The sequence below is a fragment of the Lactuca saligna genome, chromosome 5, assembly GCF_052625555.1.
Source record: "Lactuca saligna cultivar CGN05327 chromosome 5, ASM5262555v1, whole genome shotgun sequence".
Classification (NCBI taxonomy): Eukaryota; Viridiplantae; Streptophyta; class Magnoliopsida; order Asterales; family Asteraceae; genus Lactuca; species Lactuca saligna.
Window position 1 is genome coordinate 299,296,851 of NC_136421.1, and position 20,241 is coordinate 299,317,091.

Sequence of the window (20,241 nt, forward strand, 5' to 3'; positions counted from 1 at the left end):
CACTTATATTATTTCTTGAAAAGATCAGGTGCCAAATGCGAAACTCTAAGCTTTCTTCCCCAATTCGCATTTATACATTAAAAACTTCGCATTTTCATTCAAATTCTTCGCATCTTGCATCCATCCGTCTTTGAGTTCATTCGCATTTCATCGCATTAACTGAGAAATTAATTAGTTGTCTCATATTCGCATTTCAGTTGTTTGAGAAACCCAGATACGAACCCAAATGCGAAACCCACTGATTTCAAATGCGAACCAACCAAAAATCATCAACCACGTACTTGTGACACCAAATGCGAACTGAATATCACCATTAAATTCTCCTCGCATTCCATAGATGCGAACACAATCCAGATCTCCGACTCCAAGCTTGCGAAATCAAAATCAATTAACCTCAAACAAATCGTGAACTTCTTATGCGAACTGTTTTGACCCACAAAACCAAATGCGAACTCAATTGATGTCATATGCGAACTGATTTCATATATGCGAACACAATTGATTTCATATGCGAATCCACATCCATCGATATGAAACCAATACCAGTTACAAGCAATTATATATATATATATATATATATATATATATATATATATATATATATATATATATATATATATATATATATATAGTAAGTCAAAAAGAAAATAAAAACACCACATTCACGAATGAAAAGTTAACAAATTAACAAAACCAATAATAAAACTTAAAACTGATAAAAGATATAATGTGGTAAAACCATATGTGTTAAAAGTTCCACAACTGAATTGAAAACACGGGAATTAAAAAAGTTTTCAAGAAAATCTTTTTCTAATACTCTCATCAATATCTAGCTCTAATCCTATCAGCTTCATACATTTGTGGTTCAATATCAAAGTCGGTTAAAACAGTAGAAACCAATAAATTACCTGCAAAAACATGAAACATGTGGCATAAAATTTAATAATATGTATTTACAATTTGGAATATGTTGATATTAATATAAATTATATACTGATCATATTTTTTAACTGACCCAAATTGTTGTGGACCAGCTTCATGCAAGAAACATAGAGTATGGATTTGTTGTATGTTGCAACAATAACCTTAATCATAAGGTTTGCTGGTACGTTATACAACAATAACTTTGTTACGTTCCCCCTATTAAAAGGTAATGCTGTTTAAACTCTTATAATGAATGATAATAAATTTAATAAAAAACTATGTTGTTTTAAGTGTTTTTTGAATACATATATACTTACGTCTCATCTTGGAGAATTAACTCAAATGATCGCAGCTGTCTGATTCGATTTCCCCATACTATTCTTCCAACCACATCTAAAAAACATATTTTCTTGTTAAATTTATAGTAGATGATATAAAAATGATTAAAGAAAAGATATAAATATACCAACAAGCCTTCTTTTATTTGTATGATCTTGTGCAACAGTTGTGACAGTAGACACAATTGGATAAAGTGGATATCCACTGGCAAAATCGCTTGCTAACCGAGTAAAAGTTGTGGCATGGTTTATCATTATCGCCTTATCACTGGTGCAGATTTTGTACTGTTGGTACATTGGATTGTCCAAATGGTATTCATCAACTTGGAAATGTTGCACAGAGAATACATTTCCTTTCAGATTCATGTTTCGATATCCGGGCACTAAATGGCGAGGTATGATTGCTAATATTTTTTCTCTCTGGTGTAAATAACAAAATGGTAATGGTATTATTTACAAAATTAAACTTTTAATAGAAGTTGAATATTTTAATTGGAAAAAAACCTTACCTGGCGATCTATCATCCACAAGAGCATCCTGTTGTTTTCCATGTCCTCCCAAACATACAATACTCTAACACTTGTAATGTTCCACCATTCATATATTTGCCCCAAAGCAGAAAATTCATTAACAGTAGTATGATAAATATCCATTTCAACTGAAAAACACTTCAGTTAATAATTGCTATACTTGATGGTTTTTCTAATACATATTGCTTGTACTATGAAATAAAGTAAAAGTTCAATACCTGTTTGATTCTGATATAGCATATAGAACAGATGGTTTTATGAAATCAATGGAACAAATGGTTTGATGGTAAAGTATGGAAGCAAGATTCGTAATCTTAAATACGTATATATGTACAGATTACAAAACATGTTTGTTATTAATGGATGAGATAGATTTAATGTATATCATCAGTTTTTTTTTTAAATGACAATTTAAAAAATCCTAATCAGTTTGGATAGAATTTGAAGTGCTTATCTGATAAGCACTATGATAATTTCGAAGTTAGTGTTATCTTTTTCTAATTAATAATGATATAAACTATAAAGATAATTTCGAAATTAATATGTTGACTAACATTGATCCTTAAAATTTGGGATATGAATGGTTTTGAGCGGGAAAATATTGACACCTGGGTAACCCTCTACAATAAATACCTATGTTTGCTTCTCTGAAATTCGATAATGACTTGATTCTTCCACCTGGGAAGAAGGTATGTTCACATATTTTTTGTTTTCTCTTTTGATTTAATTGTTACGTTGTAACTAATACTACTTTTGACATAGAAAAACGGCCATAATGTCGAACTCAAGTAGCATTGTAAATAAGCAGGAATGTGATCAAATCATCCTTCAACTTTGTATGCATGAGAAACATGAGAAAGAAAAGAAAAGGGAATGGGCATTGCTAAATTGGAATTGGGATGAGGTTATTGATATTCTAAGTTCTGAAGATGAAAAGCTGGATGATGAAGCTGTGGAAAAGTCTGACACATTAGATTCAACAAAACCAAAAACTTTGTCACCACCACTGAAGAGACCCCGTGTCAAAGTTCAAAGCCGAAACAGATGTTATAGGCTTCGTGATGAAGAAGATGGTGAATTTCCTGTTGATGTCGGGCAAGATCATTTGTACTTTGTTTTACAAACGATCATGAAAAACTGTTTTTTTTTTTATATATTTCAAGGATCAAGAAACTTATGAATGCCTTAAATTTTATTTTTTTGTCAGGAGTGGTTTGATTACTGTTGCAGCTGAAAACCAGCCATCTCAGGATGATGAAGATGCAGTTGTTAACACCTAAGTTTTTTTAGTAGATTTATTTGATGTTGGAATTTTTATGGTTGTCTTTTTTTTGGATTGTTTCAAATAAGTAACATGTTTTTATGGTGTTGTTTTTCCTTTGCTATTACATTATTATTTTCTGGGGTATAAATGCATGCCTTGTTTTTATGTCTTTTAAAAGGCAACCAATGTCACACAATCCATAGGTATTTATTGTAGAGGGTTACCCAGGTGTCAATATTTTCCCGCTCAAAACCATTCATATCCCAAATTTTAAGGATCAATGTTAGTCAACATATTAATTTCGAAATTATCTTTACAGTTTATATCATTATTAATTAGAAAAAGATAACACTAACTTCGAAATTATCATAGTGCTTATCAGATAAGCACTTCAAATTCTATCCAAACTGATTAGGATTTTTTAAATTGTCATTTAAAAAAAAAACTGATGATATACACTAAATCTATCTCATCCATTAATAACAAACATGTTTTGTAATCTGATTAAATGTCACACATATGACATTTAATCAGAAAATCGATCATTCTTCAAATATGACATTTAATCAGAAAATCGATCTAAAAATGAGACATTTGGTGTTTATCGATTTTTCAGGGTCGACGGGTTGTATGAAAAGCGAAGGCTGAGTAATTGAAAATTAGAGAATCGATGGTTGCTACTAATTGCTTGTAACTGGTATTGGTTTCATATCGATGGATGTGGATTCGCATATGAAATCAATTGTGTTCGCATATATGAAATCAGTTCACATATGACATCAATTGAGTTCGCATTTGGTTTTGTGGGTCAAAACAGTTCGCATAAGAAGTTCACGATTTGTTTGAGGTTAATTGATTTTGATTTCGCAAGCTTGGAGTCGGAGATCTGGATTGTGTTCGCATCTATAGAATGCGAGGAGAATTTAATGGTGATATTCAGTTCGCATTTGGTGACACAAGTACGTGGTTGATGATTTTTGGTTGGTTCGCATTTGAAATCAGTGGGTTTCGCATTTGGGTTCGTATCTGGGTTTCTCAAACAACTGAAATGCGAATATGAGACAACTGATTAATTTCTCAGTTAATGCGATGAAATGCGAATGAACTCAAAGACGGATGGATGCAAGATGCGAAGAATTTGAATGAAAATGCGAAGTTTTTAATGTATAAATGCGAATGAACTCAAAGACGGAAGAAAGTTTTTAATCTTAAATGAAATCATAGTTTCCTAATAAATTAATTAACAAAATACTTAACCCGAAAACAAAATCGAAAACCAAAATATAACCACATAACGTGAACCCACCAAACCAATTACGAATGTCAAAGAAAGACACATGAGAATTAACAAAAAAAAAAAAAAAAAAAAAAACTTTCATTCACAAATGGTATAATGCATAAATAAAGCTTATTTTTTTCATTTACATAGAAAATATTAAGAACAAAACACTCTCATGTTCTTGTACATGATACATACAAAACAAAGAAGAAACTATTATTCATATGGTACCTTCAAATATAAGAATGATACAATAGTCAAATATGTATATGATAAAATTTGAAACAAATCAATCCAAATTCACAAAATTTTGTCAGTTAAATTTTTTTTGTTGTCTGACAATAAATGAAACCAAAAACTTATGCATTGCAATTTTCAAAAACAAAACTTACAAATGGGTTTACCCCAAACAATAACAAAAACTTACATATTGCAACTTTAAAGAAAAAACTAAACATTCAACTACAAGAGCTCTAAAAACCCAACAAGAAGATCATATTCAGATCTTAAGAAGCTTACCCACGATTTCTTTGAGATGTTGGTTTATATCAATCCATTTCAAGTCCTGTAAACACACATAAACACAAAGTTAGACATACGCATAGATACAGGACGATGGTCAGCAGCACCGGAATTTTAGAAGGATGCATAGAGGAAACTAATATGTGGAAGCTATGAGGTAGCTTTTTGATAGAGAGACAGAAAGGGGAAGTGCAAAGAACGATAACAAAGGTGGTGGGTTTAGCAAGCAAAGATAGCCATGGAAGGAGAAAAAAGGTAGTGTCTCGCAACAACAATGATCTAGGAATTTTTATAAACAACTAATTGACTCTTGGTGATTTGCAAGATAAACATAGACTCATACAAACACACACAACCAAATTGAGAAACGATAAGGAAAGAAAGTAATACCTTGAACTAAACAAATTAACAAGCTCTCTAGTTGCTTATTTCTTTAAGAACATCAAACTAACTATGAAATTTTCAAATATAATAAGAACCTCTATTATCAATTGCAAAGAATACAATATAAAAAAACGATGATATAGTCATAAAGAGAGTAACAACTATCTGACATTTGTGTTAATTTTCTAGTTCTAATGCAATTTCATCTACCGGAAGGACTTAAATGAGAGAACTTGAAACCAACATTTCATGATCAGCTACAATGAGATCAAAATCTACAAAACTAACATCTGACCTGCAAATCCCACACCAATATCCGATATTCAAATGATGGAGTAAAAACCCCAAACCCAATCCCCAAGAAAAAACAAACAATATCTTACCTTCAAACACAGATTCAGATTAACCCATCTGCAATTTTTTGGGTTTAATTAAGAATCAGTTCTAAATGAAAACTAAAATCGGAAACTATTAAAGAAAACCTACATGGCTTCGAATGATCTGCCGAATCTTTGAGTAGTCCACATCGGTTTCAAGGTTGAAGCGGCGATGCATATATCCTTAGGTTTCCAACGAGTGATGGAGATATGAATGAGGTGATGGTAGTAATGAAGTAGTGAAGACGAATGTGTTGATATGTGTAGGGTTTTAGAGATAGGTCTTAATAAGGTGTAGAAGTGGTAGAGGTGCGTTGGGGATGGGTAACAGTAGATATTGGTGAACAGAGAAACGTAGGCGAAGGAGGGTAGAGGCGAAAAATTATTGGGTGGCGGTGATAGACGGAAAGAGGCATAGTGCCTACATTGGTGGTCAGACTGTGCGTGGTTAACGTTAATTTTAGAGAAGTAGGTAGGTGGCAGAGAAGGTGAAGCATGCGTGACTGTGGGTGGAGATTATAGAGGTGACGGAGTTGTGCGGTTGTGTGGCTGGTGAATTCCAACAGCTAGGGTTTTTCCATTGAATGAAGGAGATAATGTATAAAGAGATTGAAAAGCCGGTTATGGTTGTTGACCGATTAAACTGGCTGAAAGAAGGCCAGATCGGCTTCCTTGAGATAAATAAGGATTTTAACTTGGGGATTAAATAGCTTAGTCAAAATTCATGCATAGGTGATTGTACACTAAGTTTAAAAATTTAGACGATTTCAAATTTAATATTATTTTATTAATGGTTGTTTGTAATATTAGCTTAATCGTTTGTACGTCTTAAAAAAATAATATTATTATATTCAATCTATTTATAGAAATAGTTAGATTTCTTTTATAAGTAGTAAAGATATATATATATATATATATATATATATATATATATATATATATATATATATATATATATATACTATCTTATAAAACAAATTCCACTATTTCTAAAAATAGATTGAATAAAATAATAATATTTTTTTAAAACGTCTAAATCGTTAAGCTAATCGTACAACTAATCACTAATAAAATAATATTAAAATTTAAACAAACTCCTATAAATCTTCTCTTCTAAGGTTTTGATTAGATCTTTTTTCATCCAAATAAATACTCAACACCCTATAATTTGGTCATTTAATGATTGAATTGAAAATAATCATTCTCCATGGAAAAGAAATTAATTGTCGAAACAAACTATTTGTCTTCCACCGCTTTGCGCGGGTAAACGGCTACTATATATATATATATATATATATATATATATATATATATATATATATATATATATATATATATATATATATATATATATATATATATATATATATATATATATATATATTAAATTCAATTTGATTATTGATGAATAGAAAATGACATTGTCGTTTCCGTCTTAACCTCCACCGAGTGTCTGGATCTTTTCCGGCGGCTATTCCGATTCACCACCGCGTCAGCAGCATCATCTTGTTCCCTCTGATTCTTCTCAATTTCCAGTGGAAAGTTCAAAATGGCTTTTCTACCACGCATATTAAACGCAGCTCTATCGTAAGCTTTTGCACCTTCAATGGCGGTGTCGTACGTCCCTAACCAAATCCTTCTTCCACGTTGACATGGATCTCGGATCTCGGCGGAATATCTTCCCCACGGCCGCCTCCGTACGCCTCTGTAGTGTCCTTCAACCTCCCTCTCCGTCTTCTTCATCTTCATAGCCGGATTAACTGTTGTTTCCTTTACATCAGCTTTGAACTCAAAACCCGAAAAATTAATGGAATCGAATACACTAAAATGACAGACATCGTCAGGGGTGTTGTTGATGATTTCATTGGAGTTGAGATTATTAGAAACTGAAGATGATGAACTCCATGAGGTGGAAGAATCACAAGAAGCGTTTGTTGTAGACCAATTTAGGTAGTCAAAATCTGAGATGAAACGGTCGTCTAGTTCGATATTTGATAACGCATCTACAGGAGGAGGAGCGGGGATTTCGAATTCATCAAGAAGGTGTTGTCTAAGGAGATCAAGTGTGGAAAATTCGACCGGTGTCTCCATTAAAAACTGAATTTTGAGCTCCAATGATGATGATGATGACTGATGAGATAAGAGGAAGGAGACGGTGTGTGTATATATAGAGGGGAGATATCGTCTTTATCGACAGAAAGAGACATTGATAGGGTGCCTTGTGGCGTCGTCGTGGGGGAAGATAAATAATAGGGGCTGCGAAGGTGTAGTATTCGAATGTATTTTACTTAAAGAAACAATAAAGTATATGATAGTGGGCCCCGGCTGCCATTGCAATTTGTATATATTTATCAATGATTTGGCTGCTTTGTATTATATTGTAGTGCCAACAAATAACACCCATTAGAAATTTAGAACTCCACATGTGTTTTTTGAATAAGTATTTTAATACCATTTTATGAATAAACCAAATATACTTGATAAACATCTACAATGGAAAAGTTTTTTAAATAAACTTTATTTACAGGTGCTATCAATATTCATTTATGAAAGTAAGTTAGCAAAATATTATTAAAAATATGAAACAATTCTATTATTAAGTTCATGAACTTACAAACAATATTTTAATATGAAACAATTTAGTTTTGTTTATAATCAATTGTATAGTGTCCCTTTTGTAAATATTGTGCTTATATATTGATTATAATGCAATACAAACCCTAAGGTGTTTTTCGTGAGAAAAACCGAACCAATAAAAAAAACTGTAATAAACCGTAATCGAAACCGACACAAAAACCGATGGTGCGGATTTTATTTTTTTGAAAAACCGAATTTATTGGTGTGGTGCGGTTTTTATCTAAAAATCAGACCACCAAAATCGAACCGCACCGCAAGCTTATTAACAATAAAATAAATCACTAATATACATTATACAATTATACACATTATTTAAAAAATTAATAAATTCTAATTTATACATATATTATATATTGAACTTGAAGGTAATTAGTAATTAGATATTAGGTTTAATATGTCAGTTTGTCACTTTGTGTTTGTAACTTAACGATTATGTGTAAAATGTAAACACTATGTGGACTACAAGTTGCAAGCTTGTAACTTTTAAACATAAATTGAATAAAAAAATGAGTTTGAGAATATGGGTTGCAAATGAAGTTGTCAGGTAATAAACAACAACAACAAAAAAAAAAAAAAAAAAAAAAAAAAAAAAAACCCTCAAAATTACAGCTTCTACATGTGAGGAAACGAAATGATAGCATGTCATACAATCATAAATCTTCACATGAACACCGCAGTTAAAAAAAGTGTACCTGTGCACATAAAAAACCGCACCATATATTTGAATCGGTTTAAAACCGACACTGAAACGGTACAAACCGAAACCGCACTCAAAAACCACAAACACGAACCATTGAAAAACCACACCCAACGGTTTCTAGAATTCAAAAACCGCACCTTGCGGTTTGCGGTTCGGTTTGACCCTAAAACCGCACCATGCTCGCCCCTAATGGTATCAAGCTTAGTCGTGTGTGGCTTCTGTCGATCACCACACAACCCCGAAAATTATGATGCCTTTTATCGGCTATCGGTGATATTTTCCTCCTGCCATCACTACAACTCTTCCAGTTGCCATCTTCTATCCTAGTTTTGATACTTTCAGTCGTTGACATCGATAAACACCACCTCTTACTATCTACCAGTTGTTGTGTAGTAGTTGTGTTCACTGTGAAGTCATATCATCATCCATCTCACATCTCGTGGATCGTTTGTTGTTCCTTCTTATTCACCTTACCAACTAGCATGTTTGAGTGGTCCATTCACTACAATCCCTATAGTAATGTGAGCTTTCTAACCTTTATTTCCGATTTTTTTTTATTTATATTTGGACTTGTCTTTCGATCTCTATCGATGACTTCATATACAAGTGGGGAGTCGTATTTTTGTAGATATTGTGTAAAGGTGTCAAATGTGTTAGAGACATCATTGATAATCCACACCTATCGGTGATAATGATGAGGATTACGTGGTAACTGCCTCCCATATCAAATCTTGGTTTTACACCACTTGTGACATGAACCTTCTTCAAGTCATCTATAGTGATATGTGTACGAAGACTTATGTGAAAAACTCGGTGCTTTTTTCTTAAACAATAACACGTCTCAAATGTTACAACTTCAAGATCAATTCCATAACACAAAAAAATGTTCCTATTCTTGTAACTTCCCAAAATACGACCCAAAAATTTTTGTTTAATCATTACTAAAATCATTAGATCAATACCATAGAGTAAAACTCATACGTCAATGTATCAAAACCATAACAAAGTATCACAAGAAAACTGTATCAAATCATGTTAATGAAAAACTTATCAACTCCCAAGATAAAAACTGAAGCCATGGTGTGTGCGATGTCATCATCCCGAGCTCTTCCCTTTACTTGCGGAAGTACCTGAAACCAAAACTGAAACTGTAAGCACGAAGCTTAGTGAGCTCCCCCAAACTAACACATACCATACAATAACATATAAACACATACTAGGCTTTTCCCACTGCATCGGACCGCAGTTCGGAAGCTGCATCAGACCACAGTCTGGAACTAACTAGGGCCTTGTCCACTGCATCGGATCGAAGCCCGAAAACTGCATCGGACCGAAGCTCGGAACTAACTGGGACCTTGTCCCCTGCATCGGACCGAAGTCTGGAACTAGCTGCATCGGATCAAAATCCAGAAGTGACTGGGACCTTGTCCCCTGCATCGGACCGAAGTCCGGAAACTGACTGAGCATAACATGGCATAGCATAAACATATCAACTAGCATAAGCACATATACTGCATACTGCATCAGACCGAAGTCCAGAACACATAACACAAAACATACTTGAATCACAAAGACATCAAGCAATCTAACTACTGCATCGAACCGAGGTCCGGAACTACCGCTAACTAAACGGGTCGGCATTGTGGCCGTAGACCCATTCCTACTGGAAGGAAAACTCACATTGTGGTCTAGCTACTGAATGAACTGCTCTAGAATCTGTCTGCTGCTGCTCCGGTTTCACCCCGGCTACAATTTTCATAAGTACACTCAATCAAATACTGATAACTATATTGAGGGTAAAATAACTATTTTACCCCTGATCAAAGTCGACCTCTTGGTCAAAGTCAACATACAGTTGACCTGACTCGTCGAGTTGGGCCGCCAACTCGTCGAGTCCCTACTCTCATTTCTCAATTCTACTCGCTACTACACGTCGAGTTTGGCATAGACTCGACGAGTTCCTCTTTGATTCAAACACTTAGTCAATCTGCATCCGACTCGCCGAGTTGTATGAACAACTCATCGAGTTCTCCTTCATCATTTGAACACGCCTACTGGGACTCGCCGAGTTGTATGAACAACTCGTCGAGTCTGTTCTTGAGATATGAAGATTGCCTTGGACTCGCCGAGTCAGGGCATTGACTCGCTGAGTCCCTCCATGGATGAGTCCGATCTCCGACTCACTGAGTCCCCCTAAAACTCACTGGTTCCACTCGGCGTAATACATAAAAGGGGAAAACTTGAGCACTCGCGACCCGACTCGCCGAGTTGCATGCGTGCAATCACTATATACTCGATTCTGCTTGAACCCAGTGCATTCCATCCGTAGATATGGGTTCTTAGGGCTCGATTAACACGTAAAGTTTCCAACTTTACATGTAGATAAACACCAATGACGAATTTAAGGCTCAAAACACACTAAAAGAGTAGATCTAGGGCTTTCATGCAATATGGCTCCATAAAGGTAGTAGATTTGGGCTCTTGAAGCTCAAACCTAGCTAGATTCAAAGGCTATTCCACTCAATATGATCTCTATATTACAATCAAGCTAGGAAATGGGTAAAGATGGCTTGAATAGGGTTTTCTAAAGAAAATCATCATGGCAACAGAAAGGATCCGAAATATACATTAATGGACTCTGGATTGAGTTCTAGATCCTTACTCTTCTCCTTCTCCTTGGTCCTTCCTTCCTTCTCTTCTTCAAACTTTAAGGAAAATCACACAAACACTCAAATCACAAAGGGGAGAGTTAGGGTTTGATAAAGGGTGATCTGAGAGTGAAGAGGGCGAGCGTGGGGCGCATAAGGGGGGTTTAAATAGGGTGCAAAGCCTTGAAGTTAGGGTTTCATCCAGGCAGGCGGACACGCCGAGTCCAGGATATGGACTCGTCGAGTCACCAACTCAAACGTGCTCGATATCTCGCCTCTACTCGGCGAGTCAGGCCTGCAACTCGCCGAGTTCCAGCTAAAAATGCAAAAATACTTAGGTTAAAATACATACCAAGAACCAGGTGTTACAATTCTATTACGAGTTTTTTCATTCCCTAAAAAATCTAGTTTATGCATTGTCTAATGTTGATTCTCTTATAAGTGAAATTGATATAGCCATGTAACTTCTTCGTCCATTCATTCCTTCATACCATAATATTATTGATGTCATCATAAACACTGTGACATCCCCAAAATCTCGGCCAGAAAAGACCGGTTTCATTTATGCTTTTAAAATAATTTCAGAGTAAATCCTTTTGATTTAAAAGAGTTGCGTAATTTGTTCCCAAAACAAAATATGATAAAATAAAGTTTATCAAAGCATTTCATCAAGAGATGCATTTTCATTAATTAACAATATTCGGGATATCATGTTCCGATACAGACCAAAAAGCAAAAACGACATATTACAAGCCATACAATAGTTATATACATATACAGGATCATAAACAAAACAACTTGATGATTCATCCATCTTATGCCCTTGCGCCACTTCCTGTAATACAAATAATACTGAGTGGGTCAGGATTGGAAGCTTGGTGAGCATACAGGGTTTTCAACCCATAATAAATAATTATATTTACTTTCACTAATCAACAATAACCCGATTACCCATTCCCATTATCCTCACTTTACGTCCCTAAAACAACATCTATTACAAGGGACGTAATCTAGGATTTTCATCGGGACGGACATTACTGCAAGGGGTTTCCTCAGTAATAGATGTCCTAAAGGCAACCATAAGGGGGATAGAGTACATCGGTGAACACATCGTTCACAACACCTATAGGTTATGAACCTGCTAGCGTTCCACAAGACTGTCTAGAAAGAGTCTGTGGTCGTCATCCATACTCCGCTAGATGACTAGGTCAACATCAACAACATCGAGGCCTCTCATCAGTTTATCACACATCAACTATCTACCCAAGTTCTACCCAACATTTTGTAGATAACAATATACATATGCATACATATGCAACTTAAATACTGATAAGATTTTCATATAACACTTATTCCAAATATACAGATTCATTCCAAGTAACATATAATATATATCTATATACACATAGCACGTATTCACTCGGAGATACTTTATATCCATGTGTTAGAAGAAAAGGAATATACACTCACTTGATCAGAAGATGATCGGACAGCACTATGACTTGCAGAAGTAGTATTCTTCGGTAGATCTGGAAGATCTTCACAAAAACCGGGCTACTCGCGGGCAGAGCTTCAGCTAGGGAATAACGCTCTTCGGGATCCTTGGGACTTTGGAACTTGCTCCGGGGCTCGGGAATAATACCGGGCTTCGGGGTATAATTGGCATGAAAATCGAGGCAAAAGCTAGAGAGAAAGTAAGAATTTGGCAAAAGAATGAGGCTGCCCTCGCATGCCCTTTTATAGGTGCTGAGTTTCGGGGTTACGTTGGGCGTAACTTCGGAGTACGCGGGGCGTACGCCTCGGAAGTCGTCATCGCTTACATCATCGGAGCCTCGACGTCATTGCTTATGAACCCGGAGCACTCGAGTGGTACGTTAGCCGAAATTTATTAATTAAATTGATATTTTAATTATTTAATAAACTTTAAAAATTCATATCTTCTTCATACGAACTCCGTTTTCGACGTTCTTTATATCCACGTGTAGGTGAGACTACGCTCTACAACTTTCGTTTAGACTCCGTCGGCTAATTTTGTCTTTTATTTTTAGTAGGCGGGGATTGGAAAACTTTGTTATAAATTCATAACTTCTTAATTCGACGTCCGTTTTCGCCTATCTTTTTATCGCTTCGCTACTATCAACGAGATCCTCGATTCTTGTTTAGATTGTTTCGGCTAAAAACTGCTCGATCTCAAATCGAGTATTCGGGCTGCATACTGCTAAGTCGAAACTTCAGAAAATCATAACTTCCTCATATGAAGTCAGATTTGGGCGTTCTATATATATTCGGAAACCTTGTTTCGGCCACTACAACTTTATGTAAAAATATCGGGTTTATTTTACACTTAAATTTTGACGCTTATTTTATTTTTAATTAAATCAAATCACATAATTAAGCAATTAAGCACAAAACACATAATACTCAAATAATACGTTCTTATTATTTCAAAATGGATTACAAAAGTTAACCTAGACTATTACATCGCTATTAATGACATGCCCAGAAACACGGGTGTTACAATTCTCTCCACCTTAGAATGATTCCATCCCCGGAATCACACATCAACAAACAAATGCGGATAGCGACCCATCATGTCACTCTCCATCTCCCAGGTGAGATTCGGCCCATTCGTGTGTTTCCATCGGACAAGCACTAACTCGACCATCTTGCATCGCAACTTCTTAGTCTTTCTGTCAACGATTGCCTCCGGTTCTTCAATCAACCTTTTGTTCTCATCGATTCTCAACTCCGAAAGTGGAATCATGTTGGGAACTTCTCCTGTGAACTTCCTCAAATAACACACATGGAAAGTGTTATGAATTCCATTCAGTTCTTCTGGTAGTTTGAGCTTGTAAGCTTGGTTCCCAATCCTCTGAACAACTTTAAACGGTCCAATAAACCTTGGACTTAATTTTCCCCTTTTACCAAATCTTATAAGTCCCTTCCATGGCGAGACTTTAAGCAAAACCAAATCTCCAGCTTCAAAAGTCATCGGTCTTCACTTGTTGTCAGCATAGCTCTTTTGACGACCCTGAGCGGCTAACATTCTTTCCCTAATTATTTTCAACTTTTCAGCAGTTTGATGGACTATCTGCGGTCCCATAAACTGCTTTTCCCTAGCCTCAAGCCAACATGACGGAGTACGACACTTCTGTCCGTACAAAGCTTGATAAGGTGTCATCTTTATGCTCGAGTGGAAACTATTATTGTAGGAAAATTCTACCAAAGGTAAATGTTCATCCCAATTACCTTGGAATTCCAGGGTACATGCTCTCAGCATATCTTCAAGTGTTTGTATCGTCCGTTCGCTCTGACCATCAGTATGTGGATGGTAAGTTGTACTTAAACACAACTTGGTACCCAATTCCTCTTGTAGACTTTTCCAAAATCACGAGGTGAAACGGCTGTCACGATCTGACACAATCATTAACGGAATGCTGTGAAGCCTCACAATTTCCTTCACATAAGAATTTGCAAGTTTTTCCATAGACCATTTCTCATTGGCTGCTATGAAATGCACACTCTTAGTGAAACGATCAACGACCGCCCATATCATGTCGTGACCGTTCTTTGTTCTTGGCAGTTTAGTGACAAAATCCATAGCAATGTCTTCCCATTTACCAATAGGCACAGGCAAAGGTTCTAAACTCCTATATGGTTTCTGATTTTGTGTCTTGACTCTAGCACAAGTCACACACTCAGCCACATATTTTGCAACATCAAGCTTCATCGTCGGCCACCAGTAGTAGGATTTCAGGTCCCTATACATTTTAGTGCTACCAGGATGAATTGAGTACATGGTCTTGTGAGCTTCTTCCATCAGAAGACCTTTGACTCCTTCTGTCTTAGGTATCCAAATCTGATCTTGGAACACCTTCAGTCCATGACCGTTTATACCGAACACCAACGTTTTGCCCAAACTTTCCTCCTTTCGGTCATTTTTATCAGAAGTTTCTTCTTTAGCTTTCTTTATACTACCCACAATTGTCAAGACAACTGCTATTCTCAACGCTCTTGGCCTTTTTCCCTCAAGATTAACTTTCCGACTGAGAGCATCAGCAACAACATTTGTTTTATCGGGGTGGTAAAGTATCTCACAGTTGTAGTCCTTAAGTAACTCTAGCCAGTGTCGTTGCCTCATATTCAATTCTTTCTTATTAAAGAGATATTGGAGACTCTTATGATCAGTGAAAAGTTTTCACTCCGTGCCATAAAGGTAATGTCTCCATATCTTCAGAGCGAAAACTACCGCTGCCAACTCCAAATCATGAGTTGTGTAGTTCTTTTCATGCTCTTTCAATTATCGAGACGCATATGCGATCACCTTATCTCTTTGGGTCAAAACACAACTCAATCCAACCCCAGACGCATCGCTATAAACAGCGAAGTCTTCAACTCCATCGGGCAGAGAAAGTATCGGTGCCTCGTATAGTTTCTTCTTTAGCTTCTCGGATGCTTCTTTATGCTTATCATTCCAAGAATAAGTAGCTCCTTTGTGGGTCAAAGTTGTTAATGGAGTAGCGATCGAAGAAAATCCTTGGATAAACCTTCGGTAATATCCGGCTAATCCCAAAAAGCTTCAGATCTCCGTGGGACTTTTCGGCTGTTCCCACTTTATCACAGCTTTGATCTTCGTTGGATCAACCATTATCCCTTCTTGGTTGACCACGTGACCCAAGAATTGGACTTCTCGAATCCAAAAATCACATTTGGAGAACTTTGCATACAACTTCTCCTTTTTCAACACTTCTCGCAAGTGTCTGCCATGCTCCTCTTGGCTTTTCGAGTAAATCAGAATGTCATCTATGAACACTATCACAGATTTAATTAGGAACGGATTACAAACCCTGTTCATTAAATCCATCAATGCTGCTGGAGCATTGGTTAGTCCAAATGACATAACCAAAAACTCGTAGTGTCCATATCGTGTTCTGAATGCAGTCTTCTCTATATCCTGCTCTCTTACTTTCATCTGATGATATCCTGACCTAAGATCGATCTTTGAAAAATAACTTGAACCTTGTAGTTGATCGAACATTTCATCAATCCTCGGCAATAGATATCTATTCTTTATTGTTGTCTTGTTCAGCTCTCTGTAATCGATGCACATTCTCATACTTCCATCTTTCTTCTTCACGAATAACATCGGAGCTCCCCAGGGTGATGAACTAGGTCTAATGAAACCTTTATCCAATAAGTCCTGAAGTTGCATCATCATCTCTGTCAGTGCTAATCGGTAAGGTGCTTTTGCTATTGGCGTCATCCCTGGTAACAAGTCTATTCTAAACTCTACTTGTCTATCATGCGGTAATCCGGGAAGATCTTCGGGAAATACTTCCGGATAATCACATACGATAGGAATGCTCTGCATCTCCTTTTTCTCCTTCTTAGCATCGATCACGAATGCTAGATACGACTTACATCCTTTGGCCAAACACTTTATGGCTTTCATCAATGAAATGATTCCAGAATTTACTCTGCGTTTATCTCCATACACCATTAACGACTCTTTCCCAGGCGGGTTTACTTTGACTATCTTCTTCTTGCACACTATCTCGGTGTCATTGGCGCTAAGCCAATCCATTCCAAGCACGATGTCGAAACCGTTTAGTTCGATAGGCAATAATTCCTTATGGAATTTATTCTCATTCAAGTCAATTAAGATGTTTCTCATACGATGGCTAACAGGTACAAACTTGCCACTAGCAACTTCGACTAATAAAGCATTATCTAGTCTATCGACAGACAAAGCTAGTTTTCAACCAAATTCATGCGAAATAAAGGAGTAGTTGGCTCCAGAATCAAATAAAATCTGGACAGGCAATTTGTTTACGAGAAAGGTACCTGAAGCGACATCAGCTTCATCTTTTGCAGCTTCCAGTGTCATCTGGAATGCTCTCGCCTTCGGCTTTGGGGGAATATTGGGTCTAGTTGCATCCTTCTTCTTCGGGCAATCCCTTGAGATGTGACCCTCCTCACCACAACCATAACAAACTTTCTTGGTAAGTGTGCATTCGTTAGCATAGTGCCCTGGCTTTCCACATTTAAAACATGTGGCCACCACTTCACATTTTCCATGATGCTTCTTCTTACATTTTTCGCACCATTTCGCTTCCCCTCCTCCTCCTCTCGAACTAGACTTCGAGAATTTGTTTTTCTTGTTGGACCTTGAAGGTCCATCGAACTTCCTCTTTTCACCACCCTCTATCCTTTCCATACCCTTTTCCTTCTGCTGGGCCTCCACATTCTTAGCTGCTCGAACATCTGTTTTCAGAGTGGTTGCCATCTTCACTGTCGGGCCAAAGTCAACAGGCAGTCCATTAGTGAACCTCTCAATCTTGGAGAGTTCCGTTGGCACTAGGTATGGAAATAACTTCATTTTCTCAGTGAATGCAGTAGCATAGTCATCTATGCTCATCCTCCCCTTCTTCAAGTTTTGGAACTCATTATTCAGATCAATCAGATCTATCTCTGAACAATATTACACCCTTAACTGTTCCAAGAACTCCTCCCATGACATTTCCAGGGCTTCTCCTCGTGGCATAGTATCTTCCAACAACTTCTACCAACTCAAGACTCCAGTCTTCAGTTGTATAACTACAAAGACAGTCTTCTATTTGTTGCTACAGTCGCAACTTTCAAATACCATCTCCATTTCGTAGATCCAATCCATAATCTCAACAGGCTTCGGGCTTCCAAAAAGACTTGGCGGCTTGGCCCCCAAGAAGTTCTTGTACATTCGCCCATCCTTGTTGTTTCTCCTTTCCGGGTCGTTCCTTCGTTCTCCTTGAGTCCCAACTTGACTCATAATACGACTATTATTCCCTTCCTCTGATTGCTCGGGAATCAATTCAGGTTCCTCGATGGGTATGATAGGTTCGTCCCTATTATCATGCAACATATGTCGCATTTCATCCCTTTGTTCGGCTAACATAGCCCGAATCATGGCTTGCACCCCAGCCATTGTTATTGGTTCTGGTGCTACTGCTACAACAGGTATTTGCTCAATCACTGGCGGTTGATTCCTGTTTTCATCCGCGTTTCCAACGCCACTCCTTGTTCTCACCATTTTTTATCTACACACCAAATAAGGTGAAATTAGATCCTCATTCACGATAGATATTCAAATCATCCTTATTACTCCGATACGTTTACATGCTAGTTCTAATACCGTCGTCATACGCTTAGAATCCTAAACACATAAGGTTTCCAGATCTGGTCGGCAACAGACCATAGATCCGAACAAATAATATCATATATCTCAACGTATAACATTAAGCACATAAAGGCATTTTAGGCAACTTTCCTAAAATAAACTAGTGCTCGTGTCTGAAATATAGCAGACACACATTTAACAACCTTCACTTAGCATTCTAAGTTTAAGTCTAGAAATCCTATAAATTCCTAGTTCGCTTAAACTAATGCTCTGATACCAACTGTGACATCCCCAAAATCTTGACCAGAAAAGACCGGTTTCATTTATGCTTTTAAAATAATTTCAGAGTAAATCCTTTTGATTTAAAAGAGTTGCGGAATTTGTTCCCAAAACAAAATATGATAAAATAAAGTTTATTAAAGCATTTCATCAAGAGATGCGTTTTCATTAATTAACAATATTCGGGATGTCATGTTCTGATACAGTGTATGCCATTAAAAATCAAGAGTTAAGAAAGATAGAAGAATAGCAGTGTATGCCATTAAAAATCAAGAGTAGAAGACATGGTATGAGAATGAAAGAATATAATGTTATTGTAAATCTATGACTATTATCTGTGATATAAAATGATTTTATTTTTATGAGTTAATAGAATTCCGTAAATTTTTAGAAATAACTCTTGTTCGTAAAGAGATAATGAGAGAAACGAACTGATTTTGTTTTGTTGGATGCCATTTTTTGGAGTCTTCTAGAAGGTTAATGGATCTTATCAATCAAGTAAAACATATGGTCGAGTTCAAAGCAAAATACGCCTACAACCACTATATCACGAACCTCGTGTTTAAATTCTAATGTTTCACGTCTACGGCCGCAATAGGCTCTCTCTCTCTCATTTTTTGTACTTTTTTGGTTTGGCCTAGTCTCACCTGCATGTATGCATTATCCCCATCGCCTTTCAAAAAATACTCTTCATAAAAGTCTTTTTCAACTTCATTCATAATGTTATTCTCGTTAGCCTTGTTTCATTTGATATCTTAACATCAAACTAAGTCAGACTTGGAACGGTTTTCCTTTATTTACTACACAATCCTTATGCATGTCTCTTTTCTTGGATGATCGAAGAGTTGATTTTTATAGAGAAGGAACCAAACTTATTGAACTAAAATGCACTCATCAAACTCGACTCTAAAATTGGGTATGGTAGAGGAGGAGTTGGAGGTGAAAAGCATGTGTTGCTTTATGACGTAGTTATCATCCTTGAACTAGATTGCTTACATTTTTCAACTATCCTTGCCTCATGCTCCGGCTCAACATCATGTAGTGTGGATCAACTTTAATTTCTATTTTTTGGTCTAATTATCGACATCATAAGTTGGTGTCAAGTAGTAAACGAAATAGGACAATATTGAAGACACTTGATAATGTCATAAATGAGGATGGTGCCCTCAACTAACACGATATCAATAGGAACAGCGCGGACTT

The 20,241-nt window shown here is 36.4% G+C and overlaps 2 protein-coding genes and 1 long non-coding RNA gene across 3 annotated transcripts; all 3 read right to left on the minus strand.

The window, feature by feature from the left end:
- Nucleotides 1-822: 822 nt before the first annotated feature.
- LOC145046932 (uncharacterized) lies at nt 823-2,170 on the minus strand. Its single transcript, XM_078995194.1, has 5 exons — nt 1,772-2,170; nt 1,391-1,682; nt 1,242-1,317; nt 1,016-1,140; nt 823-908 (listed from the first exon to the last, which is right to left on the minus strand). The coding sequence occupies exons 1-5, from the start codon at nt 1,913-1,915 to the stop codon at nt 823-825; spliced, it is 723 nt and encodes a 240-aa protein (XP_078851320.1). The 5' UTR covers nt 1,916-2,170.
- A 2,511-nt stretch (nt 2,171-4,681) lies between these two features.
- On the minus strand, nt 4,682-6,459 carry LOC145048344 (uncharacterized). The gene is made up of 2 exons (XR_013682810.1): nt 5,537-6,459; nt 4,682-4,900 (listed from the first exon to the last, which is right to left on the minus strand). It is a non-coding gene; the product is annotated as an uncharacterized LOC145048344 (long non-coding RNA).
- A 544-nt stretch (nt 6,460-7,003) lies between these two features.
- On the minus strand, nt 7,004-7,869 carry LOC145048343 (ethylene-responsive transcription factor 5-like). Its single transcript, XM_078996806.1, has one exon. The coding sequence runs from the start codon at nt 7,707-7,709 to the stop codon at nt 7,017-7,019; it is 693 nt and encodes a 230-aa protein (XP_078852932.1). The 5' UTR covers nt 7,710-7,869; the 3' UTR covers nt 7,004-7,016.
- Nucleotides 7,870-20,241: the final 12,372 nt, after the last annotated feature.

Coding starts and splice junctions, on each gene's coding strand:
- LOC145046932 (XM_078995194.1), bottom strand. CDS start 1,915: ATGGATATTTATCATACTACTGTTAATGAATTTTCTGCTTTGGGGCAA. Junction 1,318..1,390: donor AAATAAAAGAAGGCTTGTTG/GTATATTTATAT, acceptor TATGTTTTTTAG/ATGTGGTTGGAAGAATAGTA. Junction 1,141..1,241: donor TTAATTCTCCAAGATGAGAC/GTAAGTATATAT, acceptor ACCTTTTAATAG/GGGGAACGTAACAAAGTTAT.
- LOC145048343 (XM_078996806.1), bottom strand. CDS start 7,709: ATGGAGACACCGGTCGAATTTTCCACACTTGATCTCCTTAGACAACAC.